The sequence below is a fragment of the Arachis ipaensis genome, chromosome B6 (assembly GCF_059453495.1).
Source record: "Arachis ipaensis isolate K30076 ecotype BB chromosome B6, ASM5945349v1, whole genome shotgun sequence".
Taxonomy (NCBI): Eukaryota; Viridiplantae; Streptophyta; class Magnoliopsida; order Fabales; family Fabaceae; genus Arachis; species Arachis ipaensis.
In genome coordinates, this window is record NC_142441.1 from 67,985,173 (window position 1) to 68,006,343 (window position 21,171).

General features: G+C 39.4%; 2 protein-coding genes and 1 pseudogene across 3 annotated transcripts; all 3 read left to right on the forward strand.

Annotated features, from left to right (window-relative positions):
- Positions 1–9,036: 9,036 nt before the first annotated feature.
- Positions 9,037–9,999, forward strand: LOC148561173 (uncharacterized). Its single transcript, XM_088490690.1, has one exon. The coding sequence runs from the start codon at positions 9,037–9,039 to the stop codon at positions 9,997–9,999; it is 963 nt and encodes a 320-aa protein (XP_088346816.1).
- A 51-nt stretch (positions 10,000–10,050) lies between these two features.
- LOC148561174 (uncharacterized) lies at positions 10,051–11,685 on the forward strand. Its single transcript, XM_088490691.1, has 3 exons — positions 10,051–10,300; positions 10,394–10,655; positions 10,821–11,685. Exons 1-3 carry the CDS (start codon positions 10,051–10,053, stop codon positions 11,683–11,685), a joined length of 1,377 nt encoding a protein of 458 aa, XP_088346817.1.
- A 5,722-nt stretch (positions 11,686–17,407) lies between these two features.
- On the forward strand, positions 17,408–20,654 carry LOC148561175 (leucine-rich repeat extensin-like protein 4 pseudogene; annotated as a pseudogene). Its single transcript, XR_015885895.1, has one exon. The product of XR_015885895.1 is annotated as a leucine-rich repeat extensin-like protein 4 pseudogene (transcript).
- Positions 20,655–21,171: the final 517 nt, after the last annotated feature.

Consider the following 21,171-nt stretch of genomic DNA (forward strand, 5'->3'; position numbering starts at 1 on the left):
AGCAGCTTGACTATCAAAGTTCAACATTGATGAGTCCATATTTCATGATGATTTTTGGTTGAATTTTAATGGATTACATCATATAAACTTGCACTTATTCCACTAAATAGCATGCATTTGAACATTCCTCCAAATTTGTACTTGATCATGAAAACATGCTCTTTTGTGCCTAATTTGATTAATTTTATTCCAATTACCTTCCATTCGATGCCTTGATGTTATTTATTAGTGATTTTAGAGGTATAAGGCAGGAATGGCTTGGAGAAAATGGAAGAAGAGCACTCAAAGTGGAGGAAACATGAGGAATCAAAGGGGAAGAGCTCAGCCTAGTGTGCGTGCGCACAGACCTGGGTGCGTACGCACAGCCATCGGATCAGAGCCACGCGTGTGCGTGAGCCGCATCGTGCGTCCATTCAAGCATCACTTAGTGTGTGTGCGCACAACCTCCTGTGGGTTCGCACGGGTCGAGATTTTTTGTAGAGTGTGCGGACGCACACGTCTGTGCGTCCGCAGAGGAGGACGCACATGCCTTCATTAAAATAGCACGTGACTCGCGATTTTGGTGGATTTGATGCCCATTTATGAAGTCATTTATCTCATAAGGAAGGGATAATAAAGACCATAATATAGCATAACATTAGTGTAGCTTAGGAGTAGTGGTAGATAGCTTTTAGTGTAGTTTTTCTTTAAGTTTTTCATCATCTTCTCTACTAGGGTTTATACTAGAGTTTTTAATTCAAGTGCCATTTCAATTTTGATCTTGGATTTTGCTAATTCCTATTGTAAGTATCTCTTTGTCATTACTCTTTATAGTTACATTGTTCTTACACTTTCTTATAATTCAAGTTATAGTTCAATTTCACTTCTCTCTTGCAATTTCTATTTCTTGTTGATGAATTTTATGTTTGATGATCTTTACATGCTTTCTTGAGTCTTTATTGTTGGTTGAGATCATTTGTTGCTTTTAGTTTCAAGCTTTTACTCATTTTTTCCATGTTTAAGGTTTTTGCCCACCAAGTGTTTGACAAAATGTCAACTGTGATTTTGGGCTAGTTTTCTATCTCTTGGCTTAGGGAAAGTGAGCAATTGGGTTCCTAGAGTTGGAATGTCCAATATTTAGTGTCAATTTTGGATTGTTAATTGTTCTTGTTCCCACTAACGCTATGTTGTTGCTAAGTTAATTAGCAAGCAATTTAGGATTTGTGGGTTAAGAACACTTATGCTCATTTAACTTACTTTCTGATGTGACAGTTAATTAAGTGGGATTGATCGATTCTAGTTGGCATAGTTGTGGTTCTAACAAGGAAAGGACCCTAAGCTCACTCCAAGCCAAGATGTCTTTTATGATTTAATTTCTTCATACACATTTACATTAGTTCCTTTTAAATTTACTTGTCTATATTGCATAGTTACTTCGTTAATTTCTTTATTAGTTTATTTTTTACAATTTTGCATGTTCTTTTATTTTTTTATATGTTTATCATTTATTGAAAATCCCATGATCCTCACAATCAAGATTGCACATTCATTGGTCTCAAGTGTCCCTGGGAGACGACTCGGGAATTGAAACTCCCAGAATTGAATTGGTTTTGAATTGTGACACATCCTTTGGATTAAACATTTGATTTGGGGATTAATCATTGGTCTAGGCTATACTTTCAACGATAAGATTCTAATTTGTGAAAACCTATATTAACGGTGTAATCTAGCCAACATCAAATTTGGCGCTGTTGCCGGGGATTCACTTTAAGTGCAATGAGTACTAAAATTTTGGTTGTTGTGAATATGTAAATAGTGTGAATATTTGGTTCTTGTTTGCTACTTGGCACTAATTTGTAGATGGCGCCTCTACCTAAGTAGTGATAGTAACTAACATTTTTTGGGCTTGTTTGGGTGAGCTTATAAGAAAAGATCTTTTTTCGAATTATCTTTTTTTAAAAGATCTTATAGAAAAGTAAAAGTAATTTTATGTTTGGATATCTCATGTAAAAAGATCTTTTTATTTATCAATTATGTTTGGGTATAAAGATATAAAAGTACTTTTTTGTCTATTTATTATATGAAAAATATCTTTTTTTAAGGAAAAAAGATCTTTTAAAAAAAAGATATAAATTACAGCTTCTCAAAAAAGTTTTTTTTTTTTATTTTTCTAGTGCTTTTACTTTTACTACTAGAAATTTGCCAAACACGTTAAAAAATAAAAAAATCTTTTTTTATTGAAAAAAGATATTTTTTTATCAAGATAATGGTGCCCAAACAAGCACTTTGTTTGTTTAGTTCTAGGTAAATAGATATAACTAGAGTACATATTCATTTATCTATTGCTTTTATTAGTGCTGTTGCGCTTCATTTTTCTTTCCATCATGAGTTATCACCCTTTTTTCTTGGAGTCTGGTTGTTATCATGTTGTAGGGAGTAACAATTCCAACACCAGTTCACATCAAGGTATGGGAGGCCAACTCGAATAAGGGTCACAAGCAAGGAATTCTTGGCAACAAGGACCTTATGATGCTAATGTTTACCAACCTCTCACCCCAAGTGGAACACCTCATCATTACAATTTTCCCCTCCATATGCTCATGCTCCATACCCTCTATATGAGACATAACCATTATACTCTCAAGCCCCTTTACCATTCCCACCACCAACTTTTTCTCAACCAACCTATCCATCGCCATTTATGAGACAACCTAGCTTCCATCACCATCTCACTCCCATCAACCTCTCTCACGAGGAGCATAACTTTCAAGCTCTCATCCAAGAACAATGGGAATTTCAAAGAAAACAAGATGATTGTATGGCAACTCTTGCCGAAGTCTTGTCCCATTTGACACCTCCTCATTCCACCCCTAGCAACCTTGCTCCTACACAACTTGGGATGCCTAGTGATCCACACTTGCTTCCTCCATTAACTCTAAAGTCTAGAATTGATACTATAACCCCACAAGGAGGCAAGCCACTCGAAGAGATAAACTTTCAACCCACTCTACCTATAGAGGAATCCATTGATGGGGGTGAGAACCTTGTTAAGAGCGGAAGAGAGGATGAGCTCAAGATAAGCAACCACCGTGAGCCCAAAGAAGATCTTATAGATGAAGAGAGCTCAAAAGAGGGAGGACTTGAGGATGAAGAAGATGAAATTACCTCACAAGTTCCCTATGACAGAGAGGGTAAACTACCACTCTAAGAAGCAAGGAAAGTTTTGAAGCCGCTTCCACCCCATGTTAAATATGCATTCCTTGACAGGAGCTCAAATTCCCGGTGATAGTGGCAACTGATCTTTCCAATCAAGAGGAACAACAACTCCTTGAGGTTATTCGAAAGTATAAGAAGGCGATCAAATGGAGCTTAAGTGAAATTGTTGGAATAAGCCCTCAAGCATGCCTTCATAGAATTTTTTTGGAAGAAGGTGCTAAGCCGGTCCAGCAACCACAAAGACGGCTAAATCTCACAATCCTTGACGTAGTCAAGAAGGAAGTAACTCACCTCTTGAAAGCGGACATCATCTATCCCATTTCAGACAGCGAGTGGGTAAGTCCGGTCCAAGTAGTGCCGAAGAAATCCAGAGTAACCATGGTGAAAACGGAAAGTGGAGAGCTCGTTGCAACCCGGATTCAAAATACTTGGCGGGTGTGCATAGATTACCGCCGGCTGAATCAAGCAACGCGAAAGGACCATTACCCATTGCCGTTCATAGACCAAATGTTAGATCTCTTGGCAGGTAAATCTCATTATTGCTTTTTAGATGGATATACAGGGTACTTCCAGATTCATATAGCTCCTGAGGATCAGAAGAAAACCACTTTTACTTGTCCCTTTGGAACGTTTGCGTATAAGAGAATGCCGTTTGGCTTATGCAATGCACCGGCAACGTTCCAAAGGTGCATGACAAGTGTTTTCTCAGACCTTTTGGAGAGTTGCATGGAAGTCTTTATGGACGACTTCAGTGTTTATGGTAGCTCCTTTGATGCATGTTTAGAGAACTTAGCTCGGGTACAAGAACGATGCACCAATACTAACCTTGTATTGAACTTTGAAAAATGCCACTTTATGGTGAAACAGTGTTGGGTCATATTGTATCTAAAGACGGAATTTTCGTAGACCCGGATAAGATCGATGTTATTTCGAGTTTACCTTACCCCTCCTCGGTGAGGGAGATTCGTTCCTTTCTTGGCCACGCAGGTTTCTACCACTAGTTCATCAAGAATTTTAGCCAAGTCACCTTACCCCTCTCCCGCTTACTTCAAAAGGATGTGGAATTCATTTTTGATGAGGATTGCAAGAAGGCTTTGGACAAGTTGAAGGAAGCTTTAACCACAGCTCCTATTCTGCGAGGCCCAAATTGGGGGAATGTGGAAAATGGAAAAGGTCCAAGGCCTATGACGTTTTATTTTTCTTTTTTATTAATTAAAAACGAGTTACTTAATATTTTTTAGTGAAAATAAAAAATAAAAATATGGAGGGAAAGTTAGAAAGAAAGAAAGGAAATGTAATGGGAAAAGAAGTATTTCCATTAAATAGTTGAAAAAATAGTATGAGATAGATATTGTGATCCACCATATTTTGTTCCCCTCCATGTATGGATTGAAGTGGTGCTTTAATTTCTTGTTGGATTCCACTTTAGCCCTTCAACAAAAAACTCTTACGATCGCTCAACGTTATTAACATCTAACACTAGTGAATTGCTTAAAAAGTGCGTAATATTATTATATATAAATATGAAACTAATAAAATAGTAAATATCTTAGTTTTTAATTCCATCGGATTCAAGTCGATCTTATGGGAAAAAATCTCTCATAATATTTTAATATATAAATTATAGAAGAAAAATATTGGACACTTATAAGATAAAATTATTGATTTTTTTTTTTACATAATATAAGAGTAAAAATGTCTTTTAGAGTAAATATCTTTTTGTTTTTTTGTTATTTTCATTACTCCAATTAAAGTTATGAAAAATTTAAAAATAAACTATTATTTTTATCTGAGAAATTTAAGTATGCTAGTAATATTAGGGTAAAATACTTATATAAACAAAAAACAATTCAATATTACATGAATCACCAAAAAAAAAATATTACGTAAATATTTTCGTGCATATTTTTATGTAAATAAGATTTACTAAATTCGAATTACACATCATATTAATACTAAATTGAATTAACATGTACCGATTTACATGAAACACTACATTTAAACATAAATTGAATGTAATAAATTCGATTTACAATCAATGGTGACTAGTGGTAAATCGAATTAGGTAGGTTCGATATGGAGCTGAATTAATTCAATTTACCATGATACTAAGATATATAAATATGAACTGAACATTAATTCCTCATCATAGTGGGATTCACAATGGTTAGCGATGATAATTTTTTAGTTCTGGTGCACTATAGAGGATCGATTAAGAAAAAAACACGATCTAGAATAAAATTTACTGATAAGGATCCGCTTAGTATTTTCTTCAAACCTTCAACGAGTTTCAGAATACAATAATAAAAAAACTGGGGCTACATGGCGTGAAACGGGTGGCCAAGTTATTCTGTAGGATTCTGATTTTCGTGTTGTATAATAATGTGAAGTACGATTCATCTGTCATAGATAGTGATGAAGATCTGTAAGTTTTGTTCCATTCTCGCCGTCAGTTTTTTGAGATGAGGACCTCTGAGCTACTGACCAAGCTTGTAGATGTGGTCTGTAGTTCAAGAGGTTCGAACCAGAATCCTCAACCTTCAGCAATGCAAGCCTGCCATAGCTTAATGCCTCATGGTGTCTCATTATTTGTGCCCGTGATTGCAGCTAAGACAATTTTAGTTGCATTTTCGTCCTTCACAGCCGATCTAATTAAATCGCAACTGTTAGAAATAAGAGACTAAACTGGAGGAAGGATTTGTGTATTATTGAGTGTATTCAAGTTGTCTACTTAAGTTGTGTAGAATGATACAATATAGAAGGGTATTTATAGGGGCTAAGAGAATCGTAATAATAAAGATGTAATATTCTATAATAAATATTCAGATATACTAAATAATTCTAATTGATCCTAATTATATTCTAACATCCCCCCCCCTCAAACTCAAGTGACAACTTGAGCTTGAAACTTATTTAAAACAACGAAATAAAGAGAAAAAAACTGCATAAACTGATAAAACGGGTGCAGACAGAACTGTCGAAAGGAAGCGCAGATGGAACTGCCGCTTGTCTGAAGGAAGTGCAGATGGAACTGCCGCTAGTCTGAAGGAAGCGCAGACGGAACTTCCGCTTGTCTAAAGGAAGCGCAGATGGAACTGCCGCTTGTCTGAAGGAAGCGCAGACGGAACTGCTGCTTGTCTGAAGGAAGCGCAGATGGAACTGCCACTATCTGAAGGAAGCGCAGACAGAACTGCCGCTTGTCTGAAGGAACCGCAGACGGAACTGCCGCTATCTGAAGGAAGTGCAGACGGAAGGAAACACAGACGAAACACAGACGGAACTGTCATGAGAAAACACAGACGGAACTGCCACGAGAGAACACAAACGAAACTGTCACGAGAGAACGCAGATGGAACTACCACGAGAGAACGCAGATGGAACTGCAACGGAGAATGCAGACGGAACTGCCAAAAGAGAGCGAAAATTATATGATTTCTTCATGAGAATAGGTAAGCAGCAGATGACAATGGTGTTTGATCATTCGACTCGAAAAAACACAAAACAGAAAAAATAGGCTAGTCGGTGAGGTGAAAAAGCATCAAAGGAGTGACAAAAGGGAAAGAAGAATGGCATAGAAAAAAATGCAAAAACTACGGTGATTTCACTGCAAGAAAAACAACCTATTCTCTTCAAGGAGGATACCATGGCTCTGATACCATGTTAGAAACAAGAGACTAAACTGGAGGAAGGATTTGTGTATTATTGAGTGTATCTACTTAAGTTGTGTAGAATGATACAATATAGAAGGGTATTTATAGGGGCTAAGAGAATCGTAATAATAAAGATGTAATATTCTATAATAAATATTCAGATATACTAAATAATTCTAATTGATCCTAATTATATTCTAACAGCAACCATGACAGAGAAATAGCTAGGTGACACTCCAGTCTTTGGTGAGTTTGCAAATGTGACGGCTGGTACTCCTGTTCTGATCCCGATTTTCAGAGAGGGTGGAGCACCGGATGGTGTCAAATTAACCAAAATTAAATTATATTCTAACGGAACATAGTTAATATAATATTTAGGACGAAAAACTAAAACCTAAGGTATATGAGTAAACTTGTAGTGCCTCGTTAATCTAACATTTAATAATTTAATTTTTTAAATAAATTAAATTATACTAAATTTTAGCTAATCTTTTACTACCTAATTAATCCAACACTTAAAACCTAAATTAAATTAAATTAAATTAAACTCCAACAAAAGTTCTAACTTCATGAAACTTCTCACAATAAAAACTTATAAATTGTATGTCAAAACCTGTTATCACTACTCGTCAATTTACTTAGTTACCCTTCATTCAACATGCATTTGTGATTTCAATGTTCTAACACACTACTAACCCTAAATCAATACTCTAACTACTATTTGAACTTTAGAAATTCTAATAATTCTATCAACTTTTAAGCGATTTAATATCACTTATAATTCTTTATTTCTTAAAAAAAATAAAAAAAATTAAATTTCATTTACTAACCTCTTCATGCACACTACTAGTAATATAGATGACTTCGTCCAACCAATAAATTCGATTTGGGTCGTCTTCTATTTCCATAATTTCAATCTTCTAGTATAGATAAGTGTTTTACTCTGAATTTTTTGTTTTGGGTGGATTTAAGATGGTAAAATATAATTTAAAACAAGTGAATAATTCAAATTATATATATAATGATATGCATGTAAATCGAATTTATATGTGTCGATTTACATTGGAATACCATCACTCATAATTCAAAATTACTTCATTCGAATTACTATTAGTGTAATTTGATTTTATTTAATTCGATTTACTATGTGTCAAATACCATAGACTAAATCGAAACAAGTTGTATCGAACTACTATAGATGGACTAATACCATGGACATTTTATATTTCATCCATTGTTAAATTGAAGTTACTTACTTCCATTTACATAAAATCCTACTAATTCAATACATGTTAATTTGATTTAGTACTATATAATGTGTAATTTAAATTTAGTAAATTCGATTTACATAGAAATATACATGAAGATATCAACATAACGATTTTTTTTGGTGATTCGTGTAATATTAATTTTTTTGTTTATATAAATATTTTATCGGTAATATTATATAAAAAAGATTAAATTCACGTCAACTCATAAAAATGGACTCTAATTGATAAACATATTCAAACATCAAATTTTATTAATGGTATCAAAATATTAAGTTAAATTCTCAACGTACTCTTTTGATGTCTTTTCAATTATATATTTTCAACCTGTTAAAATACTCTCCTTTAATCAAATCTTAATCACCACCTTCCCACAAATCCACGTCCTTCTCTTTTTTGGTTATGTATGAGGAGCCAATGATGCCGCCACATTATCTCCATTTTTACCGGCTTTTTTATATAATTAAATATTCTCCACACTTTATTTCTCTATATACGCACGACGTGAAAGTGTTACTGAAATACGCAGGCCCAAGTCTCGGCCGCCGCCCGCGAAATGGGATTCTACTCCATATCAGGTGGAGCGCCCATGAAATGGAACAAAGGTGTAGCAGGTTCCATTTCATTGGCGGCGGGCACGAAATGGTGAAGCAACCATTATGTGGCTGTCACCCACGAAATGGTAACATCTTGGACGGCGGCCACGAGTTGGCACCAATTCAACTGCGGCGCACTTGAGTTGGAACACTTCAGGTGTACTGGCAACGAAATGGGATCGTGGTGTGCCTATATAAACGCTGCTAGAGCAACCACGGAAGAAGCCATTCTGTATTCACTCTCCTCCCACTCTTCAATATTCTCTCAAGTTCACTAGCTTCTTTCTCTCTTAAAATTTTTTGGGTATTCAGATTGGTTTTTTTTATATGGCTTCGGAGAACGTGTATTTAATTTTATATCCTAATGGAGAAATTTCTCATACATCAGAAGGGATTACATTCGTTTGCGATGATCCATTATGGATAATGATTCCACCACAGACATCGTTGCAAGATCTGAAGAATCTGATTCTGGTTCATACCGGAATGGTTGGGAAAAAAGAAATCATGAAGCTGACTTATAGGATGCCGGTTGCAGTGGCCAACTCGTTTGCGTATCAAAAAATGCAGATAAAATCTGATCAGCAGGTATCAATGATGTTCTCTTATCATCGCAGCATAGGTACCATATATTCGTTGGAGCTTTGTCTGAATATTCAGGATATTGGCGGAAGCTCGTCCAGTTCCAATAATGTGGATGGTGTGAGAAATCTGGGAGCGGCTGATTTTGTTCCGGGGCCGGATACAAGTAGGGCCCGTAGTCCAAGCTTCAATGCATTTGTTGTGCGGGAACAGAATGCAAATCTTCAGGAAGCGCGCCCGTCCCCTTCAACGTTACTTGGGTTCGATAGGCATGCTGATGTTGGCATTGCCGAAACTTCTGACGAGGATGACATTGAAGAATACAGTGGTGATGAGGCAGAAGCCGTTCCGGAAACGCAACCTCTGCATGGCGACGATGTTCCTCCAAGACCTGTCGAAGCGGTAGGTGGACGTGTATCCTCCAGCACACCTGCACACTACCTGTCCCTAAATCTTGGAGCAATGCATTCGAGTAACGCAGAGGACAGACCTAGCAACTACGCTCTGTCAGGCGAGATGGAGCTCGAGATTGGGTTGAAGTTTCTGAACCGGGAAACAGCGATGCTTGCAGTCAAGAACTACAACATCCGTAGGAGTGCAGAGTATAAGGTCGTAGAGTCAGACCAAAGGAGGTATGTATGTCGATGCAAGCAGTTCGGTGATCGATGTCGCTGGATGGTACGGGTTGCGAAGACAACGTCTTCCTGATTTTGGGAAATTCGAAAATACGAAGGGCCTCATAGTTTCCTGACAAGTTCGATGTCTCAGGACCACACTCAACTAGATAGCAATGTCATCTGCCAGCACATATTCCCCATGGTGCATGCTGATGCGACTATTTGTGTAAAGGTGTTGCAAGGATCAGTTGAGTCAGCGTACGGGTACAAGGTGTCTTACAAGAAGGTTTGGCACGCAAAGCAGAAGGCAATCGCAAGGATCTATGGTGATTGGGACGAGTCGTATGACCAGCTACGCAGATACTTCAATGCGCTCCAAGCCTTCGTACCAGGTATTCCTTGCAATTTACTTTCGTATGGTCTTTGCCCTTAGTTGTCCTTTTACTCCTTAACCAGTTTGACTAAACCCTATAATTGGATTGCAGGGACAATTGTTGACCTCCAAACGGTCCCGTACTACATCGGAAACACCCTTGACCGTGATAGTGTCATGTTTCACCAGGTTTTCTGGTCGTTCCCTTCATGTGTTCAAGCGTTTAGGCATTGCAAGCCGCTAGTCTCAGTAGACGGAACACATCTGTACGGGAAGTACGCTGGCACTCTTCTCATGGCCATAGCACAGGATGGAAACAACAACATTTTGCCTGTCGCTTTTGCCCTCGTCGAAAGAGAGAACACAGATTCATGGTACTTTTTTTTGACCAATTTGAGGAGACATATAGCAACTCGGCCAGGAGTTCTTCTTATCTCCGACAGGCATGCTGGAATAACGGCCGCATTGGAGCGAGACGGATGTGGCTGAGAACACAATGTTTACTGTGTACGGCATATTGCTTCCAACTTCGCAACAAGTTTTAAGAGTAAGGAAGCCAAAAGACACCTGGTTAATGCCGCTTATTCGAAGACGCAAGAGCAGGCGCAGTACTACCTTGAGTTAATTAGCAGCGAGGATCCCGTAGCATCGCCACAGATGATGGGTTGGATACGAGGATTGGAGCCACCTAAATGGCTGCAGCACCTTGATGAGGGCCGACGATATGGTCACATGACAACCAACCTTTCCGAGTGTATCAACTCCGTCCTGAAAGGCACTAGAAATCTACCCGTCTGTGCAATTGTGAAGTCTACCTACCATCGCCTAAATGAGCTATTCGTCATCAAGGGTCGGCAAGCACAAGCTCAGATTGTAAGCGGTCAAGTGTTCTCACAGTTCCTACAAAAAGCCATATTAGCGAATCGTGAGGGAATTTCTCAGATGCTTGTGACGTCGTACGATAGAGCCACCACTGTATTCACAGTCGATGAGATAGCTGCTGTAGGGGTGCAATCTCGGTTTAGGGTTAACCTTCAAGCTCGTAGATGTGACTGTGGTTACTTCCAGGCGTTACATTACCCATGTGTTCATGCTCTAGCCGCTTGCGCCTACTCGAGACTAGAGTGGGAACAGTATGTTGACTTGGTCTACCGGGTTGAGAGAGTGTTTCGGGCCTATGAAGTGGAATTCCAGCCAATGCCGGATGAGGAGATGTGGCCCCCTTACGAAGGACCACGTGTCCGTTCTAACCCCCTCCTACGACGCACACTTGAAGGACGTCTGGTGTCTACGAGAATTCGGAATGAGATGGACGAGGTGGAGCCAGGACCTGGTAAGCGGTGTGGCCTTTGCAGGCAACCAGGACATACAAGGCGGCATTGTCCCCACGCTTCTTCAACCTAGAATGCCACCATTCGTGTTTATTGTATTATGAGTTTGGCAGTTATTTCAATTTTCTTGTACTAAAGAGTCGATGTTGTTTATTCATGTTTTGTTGACTCTAGTTCGGTTCATGTGCATTTTCAATGTAAACAATATAATATCATATTAAAAAAAAGTGCGATCGTTAATAAAAACACATGATGGAGGAACACTGCGATTACATGAAAAACACTAAACAGTAAAACGTACAGCAACTAGCGGAAATAGGACAACTAAACCATAAAACATAAAGCAAATAACAGATAAAAGACTGCTAGTGGTGCTCGTGCCCCAGTCTGCCGCCTATGCCACACGGAGGAGGTCGAGTGTCCCGACGGGGACGAGCATGATGTCCCTCGTCCTCGTCCAGGCTAACATCAGCCCCAGTGTAAGAAAGTCGTCGACCCTGCATCTGCATAGGGTCGTAGGGTCGTAGTGCAGACCCAGCTGTGTCCCCAATGGAGGTAGATCTCCTCCCCGCAGGCGCAGGCTGCGTGTCAGTGTCGGATCGGGGCAGGGCGAGTGTAAGATCTGTTGGTGTATGCGGGGATGCTTGCTGAGGGATAAAATGGTCCAAACTGTCGAAAAACGAAGAGAAGTTTGTCCACCCAACTCTGTCCATAGAATCAATTAAGTCCTGTGTACCTCCCTGTGATGAACCGCCAACTTTGTAGCTACTCTGATATGGCATAAAGTGCTGAATGGAAGATGGCTGCATAGGCTCCGCTTGAACAAAAGGTTATGGGTAGTAGTAGTCCCCAGGAACTGGAGGAGGCTGTGATGGAGCATGATAACCCATGTCTTGCTCAACACTGGGCCGGTCTTCGTCTGGTAAATCTTGCCTATCCTCCCCAGGGTCAGCATGTTCTTCAGCTCTGCCTCTGTGAGGACGGCGGCGACGATGGTCTCGGGGAACCGGCGGCAAATTAACAACTGGGCCTCTTCCATACTCTTCCGGTGCGCCTTCTGGGACAACTTCCTGCCTCGGATCATGGAATGCATCAGGGGCAGACAAAAACCTCCTTGTTCTGTCGCAGTATCACCTATAGTAATCTTGACTAGGACGCAACATATCTGCACGATCAATACGCAGCCTGTATGCATCACCTCGCCGGTTTGCCCATACCTCAAACCACTCAAATAGTCTGACCGGCCACCATCCGTCATCATTGCGGGCCGATTATCGATGGAAGGTATCAATATTAAGCGGCGGGTTTGGAGGTCCTTGCTTTCCCCCAAATTGACGCAACACTCGATCAACATTTAGGATCTCAATCCATCTAAAAAATATGAGAGGCACAACGGCGATATAGAAATCTCCATGTGGGTGGCCGAGGAATTCAGCAAGAACTCTAGACAGAATCCGTGGGTCCATGTACGGTTGCCAAACAAACTACACATAAGAGAAACCCCTTCAGTAAAGGCATATACATAGTAGTTCGTAAGATATTAATAACAACTAGCACCAACATCATCCACGTGCAGATTGTCCAACCTCAGCCGATGCCTCAATAACCGCTGCTCAGCATAGTCATTTTGTCCTTTTTTTTCCTGCCCGCCTGTTGGACCAAGGCAAAGTTAAAAAAAATATTAAACACCAACCGCAAAGGATATATGAGAAAAGTCACAAAGTGGGAAGACATATACCATACCTCGTTGCTAAAGGAAAACTATATGGTGTCGTAACATTCGGTGCCAAGAAAGGTAACCTGTAGTATATCCACGACATCAGCAACGTATGACAACCGGCCATACCCTCAACACTGTAGTCGGTTGCTAAGCACATAGCACGATATAACCAACAGAGGACGGCGCTACCCCAACTGTAGGTGCAGATCGCATCAAAGTCAGCCAACAATGGCATATCGAACATGCACCGTGTTGTTGGCCTTGTCCGGAAGAAGCACGTCTCCCAACAGGTAAAGCATGTAACACCGTGCATACTGCATGAGGCCATTATCTTCTAAGTCAAGCGGCATCTGCTGAAGACGATTTCTGAGCCACTTCAGCTTTATGTTGAACTTTGTTGTCCCTACGTGGCCGGCGGGAACCTCACCTAGAAGTTCATGACACCATTCCCAAATATCTCTTTGGTGAAACTTGCTCCATGACCTCAAAGTACCACTAACAGGCTGACCATCAACAGGTAACCCTAACTGCATTGCTACATCCTCCAGAGTTATTGTACACTCCCCCCAAGGAAGATGGAAGGTATGTGTCTCCGGTCGCCATCGTTCGACCAAGGCACTAATAAGTGGATTGTCGTACTCGAATCGCTTGATCAAAGAGGCATGGTAAAATCCCGTGCGTCTCAGATAAGGCTCAAGCCTCTGCCGTCTAATTTTCATGCTTGGATCTGCAGGGTCTACCATGAAAACATCAACGAGCGTGCCATGAGGAGTAAGGACACGTGTCGGCTGCAACCAAAGGTAGCAAGAAATACAACAGCTCAAAATTCTCTACAAAAATTTCTAAAAATGAAAAATATTATGTCTAATAATATTTTAACAACAATAATAAGCTAAATGACGTAAACTAACCTTACGGAATAAATGTGCCGCTATATGATGTTCATCCAACCGGTTCAAGTTCTCCTCTGCATTAACCCCTCCCCCACTCATATTAAAAAAATTTTTTCTCAGCACTGCCCTCCCATCCACCACCCACTACCTTCCTTTCAAGACTTACACAAATTTTTTTTTTTACCTTATGACCCCTTTAACCGTGCAGCAGGTCCCCTCCCTTACAACCCTTTTATAATGAAGTTGGCTCCCTTCCCAAGTGTCTCCTGCCTCCCAACATGACCAATGCATGTGTAGCTGCTTCGTTGACCACCATTTCGTGGGCGCCAGGGACGAGGTCCTCCAATTCGTGGCCGCCGCCAGCAGCTTGGGCCAATTCGCATGCGATGACCCTGAGGTGCCCACCTCGTGTGCGCCATCGCTGATGTTGCTCCATTTCGTGTATGGCAGCAACGAAATGGAGAAAGCTGCTCTCCTACGCCATTTCGTTGGCGTCAGCCGTGAATTGATGGTAAACTCCATTTCTTAGTTGGTGGGTACGAATTGGGCATGCGTATTTTAGGATCACTTTCAACTGGTGCATATTTGGAGAATAAAAGCTTCTCGTATACTTATTTAGATAAAATTTTAAATCCCAATAAATTTGTTATCTCACTATCTTTATCTTCCTTTACATATAAATTTTTGTTGAATCTAAATATTTTTGTTTCTATTGTTGTTATTGTTATTAAACCCGCTTCTAAATTTATTGTTGGTGGTGCGGATTGACGGTGTGGTTTAATATGACAATTCAGTTAAAGCAATAATGGTTAAAAATATAAAGGATAGTAGTAGCAGTAGTTGAAATTTGTGGCGGTATGAATTATGAGTTAGGATGTGATGGTAAGACATGATAGATGATGATGGTGGTGATATTGACCACGATAATAATAATTTACAAATTTTAGATAATTTTTTAATTAAGTCAATTAAAATTTAATATTTAGATATTTTAGTGAGACAAATTTATTTTTTTATAGTTATAATATTAATTTTTATTTTTTTATAAATATTTTTATTTATCTTTTAAATATTTGTAGATAATGATGAATTGTTTTTTTAAATTTAAAATTCACTTTACTTTTTTTGAAAATAAATCTTTTTAATTTTTATTTTATTTGAGAAAATAACGTATAATTTTTTTACTGTATATTTTGTAGGTGAAATTAAAAAATATAAAAAATACTAAAAAATAAAAAATTACACTTTACATTTTCAATTAAAAAAAAAAAGAAAAAAAAGATCTATTCACACTTTCTTTCTATCAAAGACGAATAGACGATTGTGCAATAAATCACTGACCTAAGTTCCCCGCTTCTCCCTTTTTCCCAAAAAGAATTAATAAGTCCGAAATAACGCGTAATCAACGGGCCAACAAAAATTGCACAAAAATATTAAACTAAAATGAATTGAGTCTAGGGCAACCGGCCGAACTGGTATCTAGGGTCAACTAGCCGGAATTCGGCACCACCGACTCTATTATAAAATTTCACAATCATGCTAACAACTTCCTAATGTTGTTATCATTATTATTATTATTTTCCTCTGAAACATTTTACTTATTCTAATAAGTTAGGCGTTATAAAACTTGTAGGTTACACCTACTGCAAATAATTTTGGCTTTGAAAAATAAGCATATATTATGGAAACAATCATTAGTTAAGGCATTATCAAGTAATGCGTATGTATATTTATAAAATGTTTATTGAATTTAATATAGAAAATAGTTTCATTAAGAATTTCACAAAAAAAAAAAAAAAAACAACTCATGGTCACAAACAGCCTTTTTTTTTATTTTAATATGATTATTAAATGGATGTAATACTTAAAAATGATAGTAATATTGTGTTATATACAAATATGATTATTTGATGTGAAATTATACAAAGTTAGTTGTTTGCTATCCGGATAAATATGAAGAGCAAAGAGCAACCACAAAAATAAAATTGAAATTGAATAAAGACAAAAAAGTCGAGTAGTAGAATGAAAGAATGTATTTGTATTTAGAAACTGAAGCTACAATTAAGAACAACAAGTGATGAAGTGAGAGTTTATTTAAAAATTAGAACCACAACTAAGAAGAACAAACAATGAAACGAGAGCTTGGAAAAAGAAAGGGGGTAACTGTTACACTATTACCAAGTATGAATAGAAAAGTTCAGAAACTAATAGGATAGTGATAGCACCGTGAGAATGAATGAGCAATTTAGTTTAGGGTCGAAGCACTATTTGTGGCATTGAATCGACATTAATGACCATAAAGTAGCGATTGTGCGAAGTGAACGCAGTGATGGAGCTAAGGGGTTGAGGGGCGACGAAGATGATACCGGAGCAGTGGTCAGTTTGGTGCGCTCAACAACGAACTCACCAGAGTGTCACATCTTGAAGCTCTCGTAGCCGAAAAATTTTAGTCCCATAAGTTAAGAATTAATTGTCTGCGAATCAAAATTTTATTTAATAATTTATTTAATAAATTATTACATATATAAAACATAATTTAAATATCTAACATTTATTTAAATAGATTAATAAATTAATAATTAAATCAACCCAACTTAATTTTGCTTTAATTAATTTATATCAATGTATTACACAAAAAAAAATTAGCCCACAGACAGCTCTCTAATCCGCGTCTCCTTTCACTTTATTTCAAACTTCCTTAAGGAGTGACAACTAAACGGAATTGTGTTCCAAATAGGATAAGAAAGTCTCGGAGATACCTGTAATTCATCCTTAATTAAATAAAATAAAGGAAGCCCCTCAAAAACAAAAGGGAAAGAACAAAATATTTTACCAAAACTAATAAAGGCACACGTAAACAATAGTTATTAAACAACAATACTACATCTTCAATAAATATTATAATTTTGAATCAATATTTGACCATAATAATTTGTATTTATATTTATTAAAAATAATTTTAAATTTGTGTTAATGAATTACTGATTAAAATTACTAAAATCTCATCGCTCTAGGACTTTTTGGTTATTAAATAATTAAATTATGAACATCTGTAAATTGAAAATTTGAGAAAATTGACCAAAGGAAGGAATTAGAAGAAGAAGAAGAAAGAATTCAGAAAATTGAAAAAAAAAAAAAAAGAAAAGAGAGAGAATCTGGGTGGGCTTTGAGCTGTGATATAGCTGTCCTTTTGATGAATTATTTCATACCACACCACACACCCCATTCTTCTCTCTCTCCCCTCACTCATATACTCACACACAGATCCAAAATTCCTAGAAACCAAAAAAAAAAGAAGAGAGAGAGAACCCATTTTTCTCTTTGCCTCTCTAAACCCACCACCACCACCAACATAATCCTCCATAGCTGCATTATCTCCGGATCTCAAAGGTCGAAACTTTTTCAAAACCCCACTTGAAAAACTAAAGCAAAGAAAAAAAGGAGGAAAGACTAAAGAAGGAAGCAGCATTCAGATGCCTCATGTGAGATGAGGAAGAAAGAAGCCATAACCACTCACCATTTCCACCTCATTGCCTTGTTTCTGGGCTCACTCACACTCACCCTCTCCTCCTCCTTCGCCGCCGCAACAAGCACCACAAAGCACGAGTTCAATGGAGCACTCACGGAGGCAGAAACCATGTACATCAAGCAGAGGCAGCTTCTCTACTACAGAGACGAGTACGGAGACAGAGGAGAAGATGTTACAGTGGACCCTACCTTGGTCTTTGAGAACAACCGCATCAGAAACGCATACATAGCCTTACAAGCATGGAAGCAAGCTATTCTCTCTGATCCTCTGAATCTCACCGCTAATTGGGTAGGTCCTAAGGTGTGCGACTACACTGGAGTCTTCTGTGCACCTGCACCTGATGACAACAGGACCCGCACCGTTGCCGGCATTGACCTCAACCATGGCGACATTGCTGGTTACCTGCCTGAGGAGCTTGGCTTGCTCACAGATCTTGCTCTATTCCACATTAACACAAACAGGTTCTGTGGCACACTTCCCCACAAGTTCGACCGTCTCAAGATCCTCTTTGAGTTAGATCTCAGCAACAACCGGTTTGCCGGTAAGTTCCCGGCGGTAGTTCTGCGATTGCCCAAGCTTAAATTTCTAGATCTGAGGTTCAACGAATTTGAAGGCACAGTGCCTTCACAGCTCTTTGATAAAGATCTGGATGCCATTTTCATAAATCATAATCGTTTCGTCTTCGATTTGCCGGATAATTTCGGGAATTCGCCTGTGTCGGTAATAGTTTTGGCGAACAACAAGTTCCACGGCTGTGTGCCTTCAAGCATCGGGAACATGTCAAGGCTGAACGAGATTATTCTGATGAATAACGGTTTCCGTTCTTGTTTTCCGGCAGAGGTAGGGTTGTTGAAGAATCTAACTGTGTTTGATGTGAGCTTCAATCAGCTGGTGGGGCCTTTGCCGGACGCAATTGGTGGAGCGGTGAGCTTGGAGCAGCTTAATGTGGCACACAACTTGCTCTCTGGTGTAATTCCGGCCAGTATTTGTTCTCTGCCAAATTTGGAGAACTTTACATATTCTTATAATTTCTTCACGGGTGAGCCACCGAGGTGTTTGGCTCTGCCGGCCTTTGATGATAGGAAGAACTGCTTGCCTGCTAGGCCACTGCAGCGCTCTGCCGCCCAATGCAGGGCCACGCCTTCAGTGAATTGTGGCTCTTTCAGGTGTAAGCCTTTTGTTCCGTCAATTCCTTCTCCGCCTGTTGCTCTTCCTCCTCCGGTATTATCGCCTCCACCTCCCCCGCCGTCACCACCTCCACCAGTGTATTCTCCACCGCCCCCATCGCCGCCTCCACCAGTGTACTCTCCACCTCCGCCACCACCGTCTCCCCCGCCTCCTTCTCCGCCACCTCCTCCTCCACCAGTTTACTCTCCACCGCCCCCGCCGCCCTCACCACCTCCACCGTCCCCTCCACCGCCGTCTCCGCCTCCACCCGTGTATTCTCCACCTCCACCGCCGCCTTCACCGCCGCCACCTTCCCCGCCTCCTCCGTCACCTCCACCACCTTCGCCATCTCCGCCACCGCCGTCTCCTCCACCACCCTCACCTCCACCTCCGTCGCCGCCGCCACCAGTAGTGTACCCGCCTCCACCCTCACCACCACCTCCTTCACCACCGCCAATTTACTGTGTACGACCACCGCCGCCGCCTCCTCCATCACCGCCACCACCCTCACCACCACCACCGCCAGTGTACTCTCCACCACCACCTGTTTACTACTATAACTCCCCACCACCACCTCATTCGCCACCGCCACCACATTCGCCACCACCTCCACCACCTCACCACTCACCCCCGCCACCACCTCATTCACCACCACCACCCATTTACCCTTACCTCTCACCACCGCCACCCCCTCCTGTCCACTCACCTCCTCCACCAGTCTATTCACCACCACCACCATCACCGCCCCCACCATGTATAGAGCCACCACCACCTCCTCCACTATGTATAGAACCACCCCCACCACCTCCTCCGCCTCCCCCTTCGCCACCACCATGCGAAGAGCATCCACCACCACAACCATCACCACACCCTGCACCTTACCATCCACCACCATCGCCACAGCCTGCACCTTACCATCCACCGCCATCACCATCACCGCCACCAGCACCTGTATATGAAGGGCCCTTGCCACCTGTTATCGGAGTCTCGTATGCATCACCACCACCACCACCTTATTATTGATTCTTTTGAGAACTTCCTCCTCTAACCCCACTTTCTCCCTCTACTCTCTCTCTACCAAACACCATAAAAAAAGTTCACATTTTTACTACTGGGGTGGATGATGTTAATTTTCTTCTGTACCAAAATTATTGTTATTATTATGCGATTCTCGTCGCTTTTGGGGCTTCAATAATAAACCAAACAGAAGACATGGGTTTGCTGTTTTTTCTTTTAAATATTTTTATGTCTTTTATGGGTCCATAGATAAACATAGAACAAGAAGAAGAATTCGAAGGAGGATGAAGAAGAAGAGGTTACGGTGGAATTGAGGTAAGAGGAGAAAGTCTCTCTCCCAAATTGATCTGAAATTGTTATGGATATTCTGAGTTGTGAAAAAAATAATAAGAAAAAAAACACAAGAGAGTAAGTAGGTTGCAGTGAAAGAAAGAAAGGAAAAAAAAATGTATGTATAGGGATGGATCATGGATGAATTCGGAGATCATAATTCTCGGCTTCAATGGCAGTGGTTACTTGTTGATGCTACTGCCCTTGTTTCTGGAGTTTATTGTCATTGTCATTGTCTCTTTCATATCATACTCTTTTTTTTTTTAATTTTATTTTTTCTTGATTTTTTTCTTTGTTTCTTTTGATTTGCAATTTATAGTATAATTTATGAACATTTCATTACCTTGTATTGATTTTCAGAATTGAGCCTTAATTTCTTTCTCTTATATGTATATGTCTTAGCTTACTATACTATTTCGACAATAAATCTGCATCCATATTCATCTGAGGTTTCAGTCATTAAAGTTTTCTTAATGTATGTGATGAAGAACTGATGATAACTTTTAATATGGAAATTCAATTCCAACTGTACATACTATTTTTGTGCCAATGTGATATAGTAAGTATATTTCTTGCAATATGTCGTTACATTTTTTTTTAATCTTATCGATAACATTCTAATTCTCTTACGTGCAATGGTGCATAATTGAAACATAATCGTTGAGAGGGGGAGAGGAAATTAGTAAGATAATTGCTGAATTGAATGTTGTCATAATTAAACTATAGTTTAGATTTAGGCCTGCAATTATGGTTGCTATCATATCTGTTTAAAGACACTAACATGTGTCTTTAATGCATATGTAAGTGAAACTTTTATTATAACACTAATAATATAAATAGCTGATTTTAACTAAATTTTTTTTTGTTACCACACATTTCTTAATAAAATTCTATGCTTTGAAA

Coding starts and splice junctions, on each gene's coding strand:
- LOC148561173 (XM_088490690.1), top strand. CDS start 9,037: ATGGCTTCGGAGAACGTGTATTTAATTTTATATCCTAATGGAGAAATT.
- LOC148561174 (XM_088490691.1), top strand. CDS start 10,051: ATGTCTCAGGACCACACTCAACTAGATAGCAATGTCATCTGCCAGCAC. Junction 10,301..10,393: donor GCTCCAAGCCTTCGTACCAG/GTATTCCTTGCA, acceptor ATTGGATTGCAG/GGACAATTGTTGACCTCCAA. Junction 10,656..10,820: donor AGAGAGAACACAGATTCATG/GTACTTTTTTTT, acceptor CTTCGCAACAAG/TTTTAAGAGTAAGGAAGCCA.